Source organism: Helicoverpa armigera, chromosome 18 (genome assembly GCF_030705265.1).
Source record: "Helicoverpa armigera isolate CAAS_96S chromosome 18, ASM3070526v1, whole genome shotgun sequence".
NCBI lineage: Eukaryota > Metazoa > Arthropoda > Insecta > Lepidoptera > Noctuidae > Helicoverpa > Helicoverpa armigera.
Genome location: NC_087137.1, coordinates 1,621,195 through 1,635,885, shown reverse-complemented (window position 1 = coordinate 1,635,885; position 14,691 = coordinate 1,621,195). Strand labels below are relative to the sequence as shown.

At 37.7% G+C, this 14,691-nt stretch overlaps 3 protein-coding genes across 6 annotated transcripts in view; 2 read left to right on the top strand and 1 right to left on the bottom strand.

Annotated features, from left to right (window-relative positions):
* Positions 1-516: 516 nt before the first annotated feature.
* Positions 517-7,965, bottom strand: LOC110373174 (sterol carrier protein 2). Its single transcript, XM_021330353.3, has 2 exons — positions 6,573-7,965; positions 517-1,301 (listed from the first exon to the last, which is right to left on the bottom strand). The coding sequence occupies exons 1-2, from the start codon at positions 7,677-7,679 to the stop codon at positions 801-803; spliced, it is 1,608 nt and encodes a 535-aa protein (XP_021186028.2). The 5' UTR covers positions 7,680-7,965; the 3' UTR covers positions 517-800.
* Positions 7,966-8,326: 361 nt separating this feature from the next.
* On the top strand, positions 8,327-11,245 carry LOC110373188 (AT-rich interactive domain-containing protein 1A). Its single transcript, XM_049846102.2, has 3 exons — positions 8,327-8,543; positions 8,672-10,835; positions 10,914-11,245. The coding sequence occupies exons 1-3, from the start codon at positions 8,470-8,472 to the stop codon at positions 11,058-11,060; spliced, it is 2,385 nt and encodes a 794-aa protein (XP_049702059.2). The 5' UTR covers positions 8,327-8,469; the 3' UTR covers positions 11,061-11,245.
* A 194-nt stretch (positions 11,246-11,439) lies between these two features.
* LOC110373175 (myeloid leukemia factor) overlaps positions 11,440-14,691 on the top strand; it is a 238,890-nt gene continuing 235,638 nt past the window's right edge. For 3 of the 4 annotated variants that reach the window (XR_010277341.1, XM_049846439.2, XM_049846443.2), the window contains exons 1-4: positions 11,440-11,686; positions 11,882-12,051; positions 12,695-12,783; positions 13,224-13,326. Coding sequence is in view for 3 of the 4 variants with exons in the window: in XM_049846439.2 (XP_049702396.2) it covers positions 11,634-11,686; positions 11,882-12,051; positions 12,695-12,783; positions 13,224-13,326 (415 nt within the window). In the remaining variant the exon portion in view is untranslated. The remainder of the gene's footprint in view (positions 11,687-11,881; positions 12,052-12,694; positions 12,784-13,223; positions 13,327-14,691) is intronic. The other variant, XM_021330356.3, reaches the window with a different exon arrangement.

Genomic DNA, 14,691 nt, shown 5'->3' with positions numbered 1-14,691 from the left:
TTTTGAGTAATGAAAAATGTAGGCAAAATTTAATACGAGCGACACTTCAGCAATTAACATCAATGAGGATGACTACATGTCACAATACGTCAACGAGATGTCAACAGACGACATAAGCGGGTAAATTATTTGTATGGATGTTCTTGTCTATCGCTAGAATATATGTCAATGGCCAAAGCCCAACAATAAATTGTTGTCATTTTATTTTTCACATTTTATCAGACTTTCCATGCTATGAACTAATTTGATGAGCTTAATCCTAGATCTTTGTCTATAATTTAGGTAAACAAATCAGATTCGCCAGGGGCCAAGATTCATCAAAAGTAGTGTAGCAAATCTAAAATTAAACTATTTTTAAGTATGGTTGCGGAGTGCTATGCAGGCACTTTGGTGACGTGCTCGGTAAGCCAAGATCAAGATACAGAGTCGTATCTATGCTAGGAGGTGCTTCTTTTACCAGAACCTTCTGTAAAATCTATGAATGTCATGTTTCTTTTGGAAAATAAAACCAAAGTGTTATAGAAAAATCTGATTTAATAACAATAATAGTCATTCATCTATTTAAATATCATTTGGAATGATCAAATAACCATAAATACATTATTCATTACTGTTATAGGCATGCAGTAAAATCTTTTCTTATTGCACTTGTGACTCGTTCTGACCAACATTTGTGAAACTCCCAACATTCAGCTTAGTAAAAAGTTTGTGTACATTTTATCATAAGTATAAAAATACCCCTACCTCAAGTCCGTAACCACAATATTATGAACTAAGACCAGTTTACAACCGGTTCCTATTTACAGTTTGGAACGAATAGATTCGATTCTTCCGGCGGCTTGTCGTTGAAGATCAGTCAGTTTCATGGCAAGACCCATGTTTCCTTGGATCTTGATCTTGCCCTGGAAGAAGGCCTTTTGTGGGTTCAGCTTGCCGGAGATGAGGTCGACGACGTCTTCATCGCTGATGGTGAAGGTGACGTCAGGTTTCTCGCCGCCGTTGTACGTCACTTTGCCTTTGCCTTCCTTGGCATTAATGACCCAGTAACCTTCTGCGCCATTGGGGCCATTCCTCACTTTGAATCCGTAGATGCCTCGTACTTTCTCAATGAGGTTTTCGGTGTCATTTTCCATGGCCTCTTCGAGAATCTTCATGTATTTGAAGACCTTGAAGTCCTCGGGGTTGCCGGAGGCGGCGACCGGCCTGGGGGTGATGTCAGCGAATCCTTTGCGGTACATGGTGACGACGACTGCTCCTCCGAGTCCTAAGTTGTGTTGTAGAGCGATCTTGGCGCGCGGCACCTGAAGATATCACATTAACTAATTAATGTTTAGCGTCACACGTGCGTTAACAATGGCGGGAACACAAATACTAGTCACATTGCTACATGATTTACATTTCTGTCGGTGTAAAGTCAGTTTTCAATGTCAACTGTTGGGAAATAGCGAATTTATAATTGGGCTTACTTAATTTGGATAAAATATAATGAGAATGAAGGTTACATATAATTTCGAAGGTACTCGTTACAGGTTTAAGAATGTGAGTGCGCAAAAATGCACGTCTACGGAGTTACGGCACGGAGTAGCTGTACTAGTTCTTTCACTTGATTAATATTTATTTATTAGGTACAGTTACTCAATTTGACTTTGGGATACAACATTAATATTAAATAAGAAATACCACATTACAATTAACCATTTGAACACACATGAAAACACATAGACATTACAAACATATTTTTTTACAAGTTACACAACCCTATAGTCTTTAAAGCCCAAAACGTTTATTAATATGATTATTTGGTACCAATTTTTCACGCCAAAATTACAATGGAAGACCCCCGAAAACGCCAAAAGCTTACCCATTTTCAAGTATTATGTTATGGATGGACTAAATCTATAGAATATCTACAGAAAGACGAAATTTCGGAAGAAAATGTTGTAACGTAAACGCATTCTCAATCAATAGTAGTTGTACATGATGCAGCAAAAGTTAACTGTCTCTGCGAACTACCTTGAACTTATTTCGACATTATTAAGTCATTTGTCCATTTAGTAAATTGTGTATATTTTAACACCGTCGTATTAAATCGCGGAGTCATTGTCTGTGTATGTAAGTTTTATAAAATATGCAACATTCGGTCGAATGAACGTGCATTAATCAGTTTATTATGTTAAACAAAGGCACTCAACGCGTCTTTTTGTCTTACTTATCCGCAATAGGTTATATTGTAGGTCAGGTGTGGCAGAGAATCAGTTTAGTATAGAATATCTAAAATCTGCAGAAAATTGTTGCAAACAAAGATAAAGAAGTGGACGAACATTACTTAGATAGACACGTAATACCACTTGCAAAATTCTAAGTTTCCTGGCTTTATCTGCATTGATTAGGTTCTTAGACAATGTTGTGCTAATCTATTGTGGAATGCGAAAAACCTGCTTAGATCTTTTCATAATAATACAGCACCAGAATTTTTCCATTGAGCCGTTTACGACACAGTACAAAGGTTAAGCGGTTTAAAATGTACTAGCGACATTAAAAACATGTTCCAAGTCCAAAATATGAATTCTCAAACATAAAAACTCAGTGGACCGGTACATTTGCTTCCTTATAAAAGGTTTCGTAGCAAACTGCTACATTCCATTACATGCAGCATTGCGTAAATAATATGCCTTTTGCGGTTTAGTGTGGTCCATATCGAATGGCTTACAAAGACTCATTATAAAGACCCGTAGAAGACATGTATATATCATTTGGCAAAATTATATTTTCGAGTCTATAAGACCATAAAAATTACTTATACTTTTATACTTAAGTTATGACCACACACATTTCAGGTTGTTTATTCATAAATCAACTCAGGCGCAAGCATTTTGGCTTGGTTAGCCTCGATTCTAAATAAGCAGGTTACAGTTAAAATTGCAGTTCTTTGGTCTGCGGGTCAAGGGAGTCGACGTTCGTCGAGTGAGGCAATGTTTCGCTAACACCTTGTATGCGAACCTAACGAATATAGCAACATTATATTTGAGGTGTTTTTTCACAATATCGACAGCGTATATAAAACGTATTATAGTTATGATAGAAGTGACTAGATACTTGTGAATGAATACCGCGGTCCTACTTGTGGAGAACTTCTTCCCCAAGGCGGATAATATAGCCTTTGCGACTCAGGGATACCTACAGTAGCTTTCCAATATTGAAAAATTTTTCAAATTGATTCAGTGCAAGCGAATAAAAATCCTCTTCATGATATTAGTTTAGATTTTATTAAGCAGGTACCTAATCTAGGGAGCGAAGTGCAAAACATAGATAAGGACAACAATGATTTACTCTTTCATTAGAACTACATATAAACCTGCAGAAAACAAGATAGAATAAACTTTGTTCAACCGCTATAGAGGTCAGAGTCCAATAACAGCCTATTAATAAATGATTTAATAACCACGCAATAATGTGGCAGCCATATTGGAAGATAAAACAATGACAATCTTCGAACCTTAGAGAAAAGCCAGATAACAAGTAATTTAATGCTTTTCAATGCAAACGAACCATGCCAGTATTTAATTCGTAATCAAACTCAATTGGTTATTTAACAAGACCATAATTAACTTGGTCTGCCTCGGTTAAATAAATATTACCTACTTCTTGAATAACATATCAGATAAATATTGTGAAGAATCAACATAGATCAATCAATCCTGTTATATTAAAAGACCTTTGATTATTCAAAATCAGATCATATTCCTACAAATGAACACCAGGAACAGGGCTCGTTGTGACAAGGATGGCCACCCATCCACGGGCTGAAGAATTGCTTAACATTGATCTATGGACCCATAGAGCTGTTACTAGCGGAACTCCATATTACTATCAAAATAATGCTTCTGTAGTTCATAATACTAAAATATAAAGTGAATAATTTACTTCTTTTGACAAGCACAAAGCGTGAAAATTCAAAATAAGGACAAATGACGTCTTTGTTTTAAATAATCCTCTGCAGAACTTTGCATATTATTATATTTATCACAAAAACAAACCAAGAAAAAACCGTTTAAAAATAAGAGATCATAATAACATTGAGCTCCTACTTTGTTTTAAAAGCGAGTATGAAAAATGAAGGATTTTTAATGACGTTGCGACTTGATAGCGCATTTTGCGATGCAAAAGTTCTACTTATTTCAAAGGTAGGTTTTATAAATGTGCAATAATATAGTGTACATGTGAATATTTAATTAAATAACATGTGGGGATTAAAAAGTCCATGACATCAATATTTAAACATAGACAAGCAAGCAATGATCACAAAAAATATAATGACGCTCAACAAACCTGTTTAGCAGTAATTTTCTGTTGATAATAAATCAACTAAATTAAAAACTTTATAAAACTGACTAACCAACGAATTTCTGAAGTAGCTATCACAGAACTGACTGATTTTTTACAAATTAAATCAAATCTAACATTATCTAGAATAAAGTGGATAGCGACATACTTAACGCAGTGATTATCATAATTAATCTTTAGATTACAATGTACTCGACTATGTACCGATCAGACAAGCTTAGGGCTTAAAATTTAGGTAGGTACCTTCATATCTTTAATACATAGGTATTTTAAAAGTCAGCAGCCTCTAAATTACATGCACCTGCGCCACATCCTCAAACCAGTAAGTAGGTAGCGGAATTATAGTGACGTATCTCAGGCAATTAGAAAAGTTAAGGCGCGTCTAGATGGGCTACATGTGGCTGCAACATAGTAGCCAGCAACATTACAAGCAATACCAGACTTTGCAATATCTTCCCACATTTTCAGTAATATTGTTCAGATCATCAGCATCACCAACCGTATTGCAATACTTGGCTCAGCCATAGATTGCTCGGACGTTAGTGTCCGTAAATATTTTTGTAACATCCAGGTATTTTTTTGCCAACATCGCAACCACAAATTGTACAACAATGTAGCCCGCTTAGACGCGCCTTTATGTTGCTTTTATCATGCTAAACAGTTATGCATGCTTCAGAACATAAAGATTATTATTTTGTTATCTAAGCAATCAAAAGTAGTTGCGATGGAGTTTTGTAAGAGGTAAAAATTTTAATCCGTAGATCTCAAGAACCGATAAAAAATAGCAACCAACAGAAAACTAAGTTATTTATGAGGGTCATAGGCTATATTTTATGCGGGTACGCGACGTAGTTCTCTCAGTATGCTGGTGAAATCGCGGATATCGGCTAGATATTCATATTAACAAAAGAATATGTATCCAAAGCATATTATTTCACTTATCAATAGTAATTTAGAGTTCGCGATAAGATAATATAAAGGATTATTATTTACAAAACTTCCAGCTATCATAAAGATTTTTGGATAAGGGCATTGTTTATAAGGTGACACTATCTATCTAGAGAAACGTGTATGAAGTTACATAGATATTTTATCTCAGTTATATAATTCTCAAAAAAATATAATCATATTTTTTGAAATTATCAATGACAGGGGGAGACAATAAATTGTTGAAGATGTTTAAAAGAAGATAAAGTAACCTTTTATTGCACACGTAATATATTATCTGTACTGATAATATTGACTGCAAAACAAATAGGTACATAACAAAATACCTACTCAACAGATAAGTATAAAATACATAGGACCATACAAACAGAGCAACGACCATATGAAAACATGATAAAGAGTAAAGAGAAATAACGAGATAGTAAACATATCATATACTTGTAACTTGCAAGTGTTATGTCTACGAAATATTATTATATGCAATCGATATTTAAAGAATCATGTCATTAAAAATACAGACATACATACCACTTATGCACAAAAAAAATCATTGATGGGACTATAACATGCATACAAACATTTATACAGAAAAATCCAAGCTACATTCACTGTCAAAAAACAAGCAAAAGATAGTAGACTTTCCTTTTTATATTATTATTAGATATTTTGCTGTTATATAAGATTTAGAAAGTAAACACGCATATTAATGGTCAGTCATGTTATGTACCACGTTATGTTCTTATTTATCTCAAATATAATTCTGAAATAAGAAAGGATTCAAGTCTGTATTTGAGAAAAATAATTCTAGAATGGTGGACATAACTAAGAAAATTCAAACTCTATGGCATCAACACATTAGCAGATTACAATTGAAACCTTATGGTGGTTTGCACTATTTAACTATAATGATAACCCACTGATTTAATCAGCAATTTGACAACTGAAATGGTTTGTTTAAAGTAAAGCTCTTGGCAGTAAATAATAATTGATAATTTATCAACAACTTTCCACCACAGTAAACACTATATCAGGATAATAATATGTATGAAATAAATATTGATAAAATTGCAAGTAACAGGCAGGTCAAAAGTCCAACCTCATAATAATATATGGAAGCAGAACACCCTTGAACATAAACACAACATACGAGTAAATAATGTGATCAACAAATACATGAAGAAATATGCATACCTGTTGAAGTTGTAACATACCTAACATTGAGGCACATTTCACCATTGGACAAATACCCCCAAGCAATGACAACCTATTATTTAACCAACCTGTCTGTCTCCGGCCTCGCCACGAAGTTGCCAGACCAGTTCAGCACATTGAGCCAAGCCGGTTGCTCCCAGGGGATGGCCCTTGGCAATCAAACCTCCACTAGGGTTTACTACCACACGGCCACCATATGTGTTGTCTCCAGCATCTACAAACTTGCCCGCTTCACCCTCCCCACACAGCTGAAGACCTTCATATGTTATCAGTTCATTTGCTGCGAAGCAGTCGTGAAGCTCAACAACATCAACCTGCTTTGGTGAGATACCAGTGTTCTGGTACAAGCGCTTTGCAGCCAGAGCGGTCATGTCAAAGCCAGCAACTTTCATCAAACTGTTCTCCTCAAATACTGCAGGAGTATCCGTTGCCATTTCCATACCAATAATCTCAACAGCCTTAGCTTGCAGACCATACTTGATGACCGCCTCCTCTGACATGAGCACAGCAGCACCTGCGCCGTCACTGGTAGGACAGCACTCCAACTTGGTCAGGGGACCATAGATCCTTCTAGAGTTTAATACTTCCTCTACAGTGTACTCCCTCTTACCCTGAGCTCGTGGATTCTTTACACCATGACGGTGATTCTTTGCTGCAATCTTAGCAAGGTGAAGCTCCGTTGTGCCATACTTCTTCATGTGCTCAGCAGCAGCGTTACCAAAGTATTGAGCAGTCATGGGCGCGCCTGTGAGTTCTGCTAACTCTGCCATTTTGAGAGTGTGTCTGTCCATGGGGTTGGTTCGGTCATTGAACACACCGGCGGATAGCGCGCCAGGCGCCATTTTCTCGAAACCTACAGCTAACATGACATCTGAGACGCCGCCTTCGATAAGTTTCTTGGCGAGGTAGAGGGCATTAGAGCCGGTGGAGCAGTTGTTGTTGACGTTGAAGATGGGGATGCCGGTCATACCGACCTGGTAGAGCACGCGCTGCCCGCAGGTGGAGTCGCCGAACACGTAGCCGCACACGGCTTGCTGGATGTCGGAGTACTTGATGCGCGCGTCCGCCAGCGCCGCCAGCACCGCCTCCTTGCCCAGCTCAGGGTAGTCGGGGCCAGTGCTCGGCTTGATGAAATTCGTCATACCGACGCCAACAACGAACACTTTTCTAGGCATTTTGGAAAGTTTATAATTACCTCTTGACAAAGACGACGGCTGACTCGGACTGCTGCGTTCACAGTGAAATTATAAATACGAAGTTATATCGATAACTAACCGAAACGAATGACGTAGCAACAGATAAAACTAATACTTCTTAATATTATCACAGCAACGAGGGGGGCGAACGGGCGACAAAGTCCAACTTCGCACGGTCAAACAACGAAAATGAAACAAGTCGTGCAACAAATGAAATAATGCGAATAATTCTCAGATTTGATTCGTCCACTCACTGGTCACGTGACCGATTATCGATGACGATTTGACAGTGACTGAATGGTGACAATGACATTGACAGTTACTTTTGGAAGGTTTTATTTCTATCCCGTTTTTCTAATGTTTTTCTATCGTAAAAAAAACGTCCATGATATGGCATAACATCAATGCTGGTTTCTTAAAATCCATCACGGTACCGAGAAACTTTCTGCCGTCTACAATATTAAATATTTAAAGAGTCTGTCCACTTAGCCCACATGTAGCTTGTTTTCCCCACTTATTTTTTGCCAATAAATTATTCATGAAAAATCGGGAAAAATAATGTTAATTAAGAACTATTTATTAGCAAAAACATGACAGGACTTTTTTAATTTTATTTTAAATTCCATTTCCTCGTTCTATTCATCTCTGGAAAACAAAACACTTTGTCATTGTTACATTTTTTGTGATGTCCAAAATTTAAGTGAACTGATTTATTTATTATATTAAATTTTAAAGTATACAAATAAGAAGTTAGAGCTCGTTGCGGCTAATGATGGCTTTGGATAAGCAGAAAATTTTGAACGAATTAGGAAATGTTGTAAATCAACTACAGAGCGCCGATTGGTAAGTTTTCGAATACGTTTGTAGCGTAACGTAACGTGTAATACATATTGTGCCTTTTTTTGAACCTAAATATTACAGTTTACTATTTAACCACCAGTCGTTTCCATTAAAAATGTATTTTGTTTTAGTGGCTGCATGGGAAAATTATTTTCTAATTCTAATCAATCGAATCAAAATGGCTATCAAAACACTCCCATGATGAGCCCAGCTCACGATGGATGCTGTTGCCATGGGCATAGTTGTGGGCATGGCTGTCATAGCTTTAACACCCCTGGTGCAGGGGAACCCTTCTCTGGTAACCGACATTGCATGGGTCACTGTAATCCACCCAAACTGTTTGCGGATACTTACAACTATTTAAATCATAATCTTATGCAACCAGTAGTCAAAGAAGTGTATGAAGATCTTAAGTCTATAACACCAGCAAATACAATAACGAACAGTCCAATGGGGGCCCAGATGGGTTTGTCGCAAGGAAACAACTTATCCCCTGCATCAGGGGCAGTAGGAGGCGAGATGGGAAATTTCACTCAGAATCAAATGCCTGGAGGAGCGATGGGAAATTTTGCTCAGAATCAAATGCCTGGAGGAGCGATGGGAAATTTTGCTCAGAATCAAATGCCTGGAGGAGCGATGGGAAATCAAAATGCTATGTCGAATCATGGGCCAAATGTTCGCTTTGGAAATCCCAACATGGACAACCAAAACAACAGTCAGAATAACCAACAACAAATGGGGCAAATGGCCCAACCAATGGCACCCATGGGAATGGGTCCTAAAATATTAAATATGATGATGGGAGAGAAATCAGGTGGTTCCCAAAACCAAGGTGGCCCACAAGGAGGTGCGAATGCTAACAATGCTATGCAACCACCCGCAATGGGGATGACGTCGAACATGCATGGTGATGTTAGTCAAGGTCAATATAATGCAGACATGACAGGAAACCATCCAGGACAGTATAATATGGGCATGAACAACATGGTACAGGAAAGTCCAGGTGTTTCAATGCAGAACCCTACTGCGCAGTACATGTCCCAACCAAACATGTACACCGGGGCCAATGCAAATATGCAAGGAAATTCTTATAATGCAAATATGGGTCAAATGAATCCAGGTGCACAGCAAATGCAGGGCAATGCCAATCCCATTCAGCCTCAGATGAACGCACATAATCCTTATGGCCAGCATAGTGCTGGCATGGCAAAGTTCAATGAGATGTTCCCTGGTGTAATGCAAGGGGGAGACTTAGGATTTGATCCCATGGCCATTGCCATTCAGATGAATCCAGCGAACCAACAAAGGGCTGCTATGGATACAATGCAGAAAATGATGATGAAAAATACTGAAGCACTAAATAGAGCCAATGCGTCATTGTTACAGCCAGTCATAAATGCAACAAATACAGCAATGTCAAATCTAGTTCAACCTAGTCAACCAACCAATCAACAGGCTATGGTTCCTACATCAATGCAACAGCAGATACCAGGAACCGACCCTACAGCGGTACCCGTTCAAAATAATCAAGTGCCACAACAGCAAGTCTACACAGCTATGACTGGTTCTCCTACAATGAACCAACGACAAATTCTTCAACAAGTGGCCCCACAATATCAACAACCTCGACAACAAATGGTGGATCCAAATACAGGAGCAGTCATAAATGGCGCTCTCCCTACGGTGTACGAAGGTTCGGTGGATCCTAACGCCAGGCAAGAAGGATCACCTCCCCAAGCAACGCAACAAATGATTAAAGAGCCTATATTTCCCGCTGACACTTCAAGGTCTGCACCACCTGATCCCATTAAGGCTCAAAAGTATTATCAGTATAACACTTTGGGTCAGCCCATAGAGATGCTGCCAGTAGATGGTTATCGCACTGTCATACCAGACCTCCCGCAGACACTATCACCTCAAGTGATTCCAACTAGTGATTCGGCTAGATACAGCAATGTTAAGGCCACTGTCAGCAAGACTGCTCTAATGGGAAACAGACCTGTCGGAAGGACACCTAGCAGGAGCCAGTTGCAGCAAATCTACAATCAATACAAAGGTTCTCAATCATACACGCAGCAAAACATTAGACCCCCTGATAATAATGGCGCTTCATATTCTGAGGGTAATCTGAATGTTACGCAAGCCAATGCGATACGTCAAGCGCCTGTTGAAAGAGTTGGTGGTGACACTGTAGCTAATAACGCTTTGAATAACGCAGCATACAAGATGGAAATTAAACCTGGACAAGTTGGCGATGTTCCAGTTGTTAACAAGCCCCCTGCTGAGCCCGAGAAGGTATCCTTTTCGTCATAGTTTTAAATGATTTGTATTTTGTATTATTGCGTTTGTAACTTTCACGCAATTAATTTTCAGGCACCTGTAAATAATTCAAGAGTTCGGAACGGCTTACAAGACATGAAGTACACTTCGTACGCAACATCAGCTGCTTGGTCTTTTCATGGAGCAACTCCTGCACCTAGCACTGTACCGGCAATGTATCGTTTCAGAAACAGAGCCTAGTTTATTTTCTACCATTTTTTACGTGATCAGTTCGTTCGCTATCTGGATCACAGAACGTGATCGAAATTGTTGTCAAAATGTTTTGGTGTTTGGTGCAGTAAATTGGGTGTATAGTTGGTTGTTATAGTGTTTTATTATGTAAAATTATTTAAAAGAAAATAAAGTGTAACTATTTATGAAAACAACTTTCTCTTTTCTTTCCTAGAATGGAAATCTAAAAGGGTTCACAAAATTAGTCTTCAAAAGTCAGAGCTTGAATATTTTTTTTTGGAATGAGAATTTTGTATTCTGAGTTTGAATTATCATAATTTTCGTGACTTTTTGAAGTCCAGCAATCTGTGGCTTCGTAACTTAAATGAATCTGTGGTTGAATTAGAATTTAATTTAGTCTGTGGTTGAGAGTTCGCGACAGCAGTCTGCGATTTGCTAGAGATTTCGACGCGTTTTTCTACTTCGATTTCTAGCCAGTGAATTAATAACTGTTGTAGTATTCGTGATTTAATTCGGGTGTTTGTTTCGCTAGTGATTTGTTAATTCATTCGGATTTTTCGGAGTAAAGCAGATTGAAGAACGATGTCTCTGTTCGGATCGCTGATGGCCGACGTGGAGGACGATCCGTTTTTCGGGTAAGTTTTGCAGTCAATCAGCAGTTCATTTCTGTAATTATTTTGATGGTTTGGCTAGCTTATGCTATGTATTTGTGAGATTACCTATAAAGTTATACTTTAAGCCATAAATCTGAGGTCGGATCGTTACAAAAACATTGAGTAATTTCGCGTAATTTCTTTGACAATGGTGTTGAATTGAGTCGATATTTGTAGGTCCCACATGAGGCAAATGCGTCATATGAACAACATGATGAACTCGTTGTTCTCGGACCCGTTCGGCATGCTGGGGGGCGACGGGCCGCTGTCGATCATGGGCCCGCGGCAGGGCAATGCCATGATGCCTTTCATGCCTCAGATGCCAACACTCAACAGACTCTTTACTGGTGAGTTCACAACTATGTCAGTAATATGAAAACATGTGTTTTATTTTGCACACAATGAGGGTAGAAAAAAAAATATGAATTGATTTGTAAAAACAACAATTATAATGTATTGAATATCTACACATAACACAGTTTAACCACATCCAGAATGTGATAAAATTTTCGGTATGTTTTACAAGACTGATATGCTTTATACACAACAACAATTTTATTAAAACTACTATCTTTTGCCCGCGGCTTCGCTCCCATCAACTGACTTCTCTACTTTACCCTATTTTTTCATAAGAACCTTCTCCTGACAATAACAAACACAACAAAAAAAGAATTAGCCAAATTGGTCCAGGCGTTGTTGAGTTATGCGCTTACCAACACATTTTGCGATTCATTTTTATATTATAGATATTATGCTTGCACAACATATTTACTACACAATAAGGATTCTACGCTCTAAAATAAACATAACTGAAATTACACAATATTATACTCAAAAAAACCATTTTATTATGCACCAGATACCCACATTAAAAAAAATAACAAGTTGGCAAGCCCAACATCACATGCTTCTCAATTTTTATTCTTCCATAAACAAAAGTTACCAGTTCCATTCCATAATCAAGAAATTGATGGGTTTACTTTCTGCTAGATATGGCCGGCACCAACATGCATCATCCAGGAAGCTCATTCAGCAGCAGCACTGTGGTTATGTCCAGTGGACCGGGCGGAAAGCCTCAGGTATGTAACATATATATTACTTATATTAGAATGGTACAACATCTACTGCAGGTCTTAGTTTTGGGTATATATCTACATATACTACAAAACATATACAATTTTTTTTTTTTCCAAAACTTTTGAACCGAGGCTATATTTTATCCAGGTCCTTTGGGAATGTGTGAAACTGCAGGGAAACTTTCTTTAAAGGTTTCTTTCAGTGTTTGATAGTATGAAGGCTATTGGCTACTTTTTATCCAGGTGATCAGAATGGTTCTGGTTCTGGAATGGAAGCCTGTTTTATAATACAATAGCTGTTTTAGTTTGTTCAATATTGACAGCAATTAGCACATGTTATCTACTCTCTTATTATCATATCTAATGAAAGCTAATGTGCAAATTATATAGACAAACTTAACATTACACTTGACTTATATCTCGTCTCAATATTAATTTTGCAGGTATACAGCTCCACAAGCAGCACAAAGATTGGTCCTCATGGTATCAAGGAGACATGCAAGACAGTACAGGATTCACGAACTGGCACCAAGAAAATGGCTATTGGTGAGTTATAACTTTGTTTACTTGAATTTTATATGAGATGCCAGTTAATATGAGAAGGGGCTGTGCACATGCCACCAACAACATTACCATTCAAGGGTTGACAAAATGGTTGAAGCGTTTAAATGTAAGAAATACTTAACTTTTAATTTATACCAGTTGTACTTTCTAAGTATATCTTAGACACCAATGACTGTGTTTCGGATGGCACGTTAAACTGTAGGTCCCGGCTGTCATTGAACATCCTTGGCAGTTGTTACGGGTAGTCAGAAGCCGGTAAGTCTGACACCAGTCTAACCAAGGGGTATCGGGTTTCCCGGGTTACTGGGTTGAGGAGGTCAGATAGGCAGTCGCTTCTTGTAAAGCACTGGTACTCAGCTGAATCCGGTTAGACTGGAAGCCGACCCCAACATAGTTTGGGAAAAAGGCTCGGAGGATGATGAGGATGATGAGATCATCCAATCTGTCTAATCATCAAGACATCAACACTCTGATGGCATCAACTCTTACGTTTAGTTATTATACTTACCATTACGAATATCATTTATCTACATTATTATGAATATTATTCTGCCAATTATTTGTTTTACTTTTGTAACCCACGCATGGGTTACCCAGTTTGGATGTATTTAATTCAAAATGTAAATTAAAATACACCAAGTTCGATTCGAACATCTTTAACTACGACTTTCATGCCTAAGTTGCAATTAAGGATAGTATTTTTTAACTTATTGCAGTCCAAAATGTATTGTTACCACAAAACATAAATTCATCAATACCTACAGGTCCTTTTTTGTTACAATTAGTAACTATCTGACTTTGAACGCTAAAACCGCAAAATAAATATGAAATAATGTTTCATATTTATGTACTTTAAAATGAATAACCACAGAGCCAAATTACAGAATAGTACTTATGACTTGTTTGAATGCTACTAAATTCAAGTAGTGCCTCGTTTGAACTTTCATGAACTCAGGCCTATTAGCACTTTGGCGAGCATGACTACATAAGCAAGCCTAAAAAATCTTCTTTAAAAATAAACTCCTTTGTGAAATAAATCTTATTCTAAAGTTAAACTGTCGCTCATCACTCGTATATTTGTCAGAAGCAGTTTATTCTTGACCGATGAACGCCCACGTTTTACGACTATGAAGAATGTGTATGTATTGCCGATTTCTATTCATGTAATATTGTTGATGGATGGATTTTGTTCTTTTCGGGTTTTCGGCTGCAAAAAATGTTTTATGCAACAAATCTTTTTTTGTTGTCGGCTGTCCAGGGTCCTTTACCGTAATATAAGTTGATAACACATTAATAGGTCTTAGAAACTCGCACATAAGTGTCTGTAATTATGTCTGGTAGACTTTG

Bases quoted from the DNA above. Each gene is read 5' to 3' on its own strand.
- LOC110373188 (XM_049846102.2), top strand. From the start codon at position 8,470: ATGATGGCTTTGGATAAGCAGAAAATTTTGAACGAATTAGGAAATGTT. The intron at 8,544-8,671 runs GTAAGTTTTCGA...ATTTTGTTTTAG, and splicing joins CAACTACAGAGCGCCGATTG to TGGCTGCATGGGAAAATTAT. The intron at 10,836-10,913 runs GTATCCTTTTCG...ATTAATTTTCAG, and splicing joins CCCCTGCTGAGCCCGAGAAG to GCACCTGTAAATAATTCAAG.
- LOC110373174 (XM_021330353.3), bottom strand. From the start codon at position 7,679: ATGCCTAGAAAAGTGTTCGTTGTTGGCGTCGGTATGACGAATTTCATC. The intron at 1,302-6,572 runs GTTGGTTAAATA...TGATATCTTCAG, and splicing joins GCGAGGCCGGAGACAGACAG to GTGCCGCGCGCCAAGATCGC.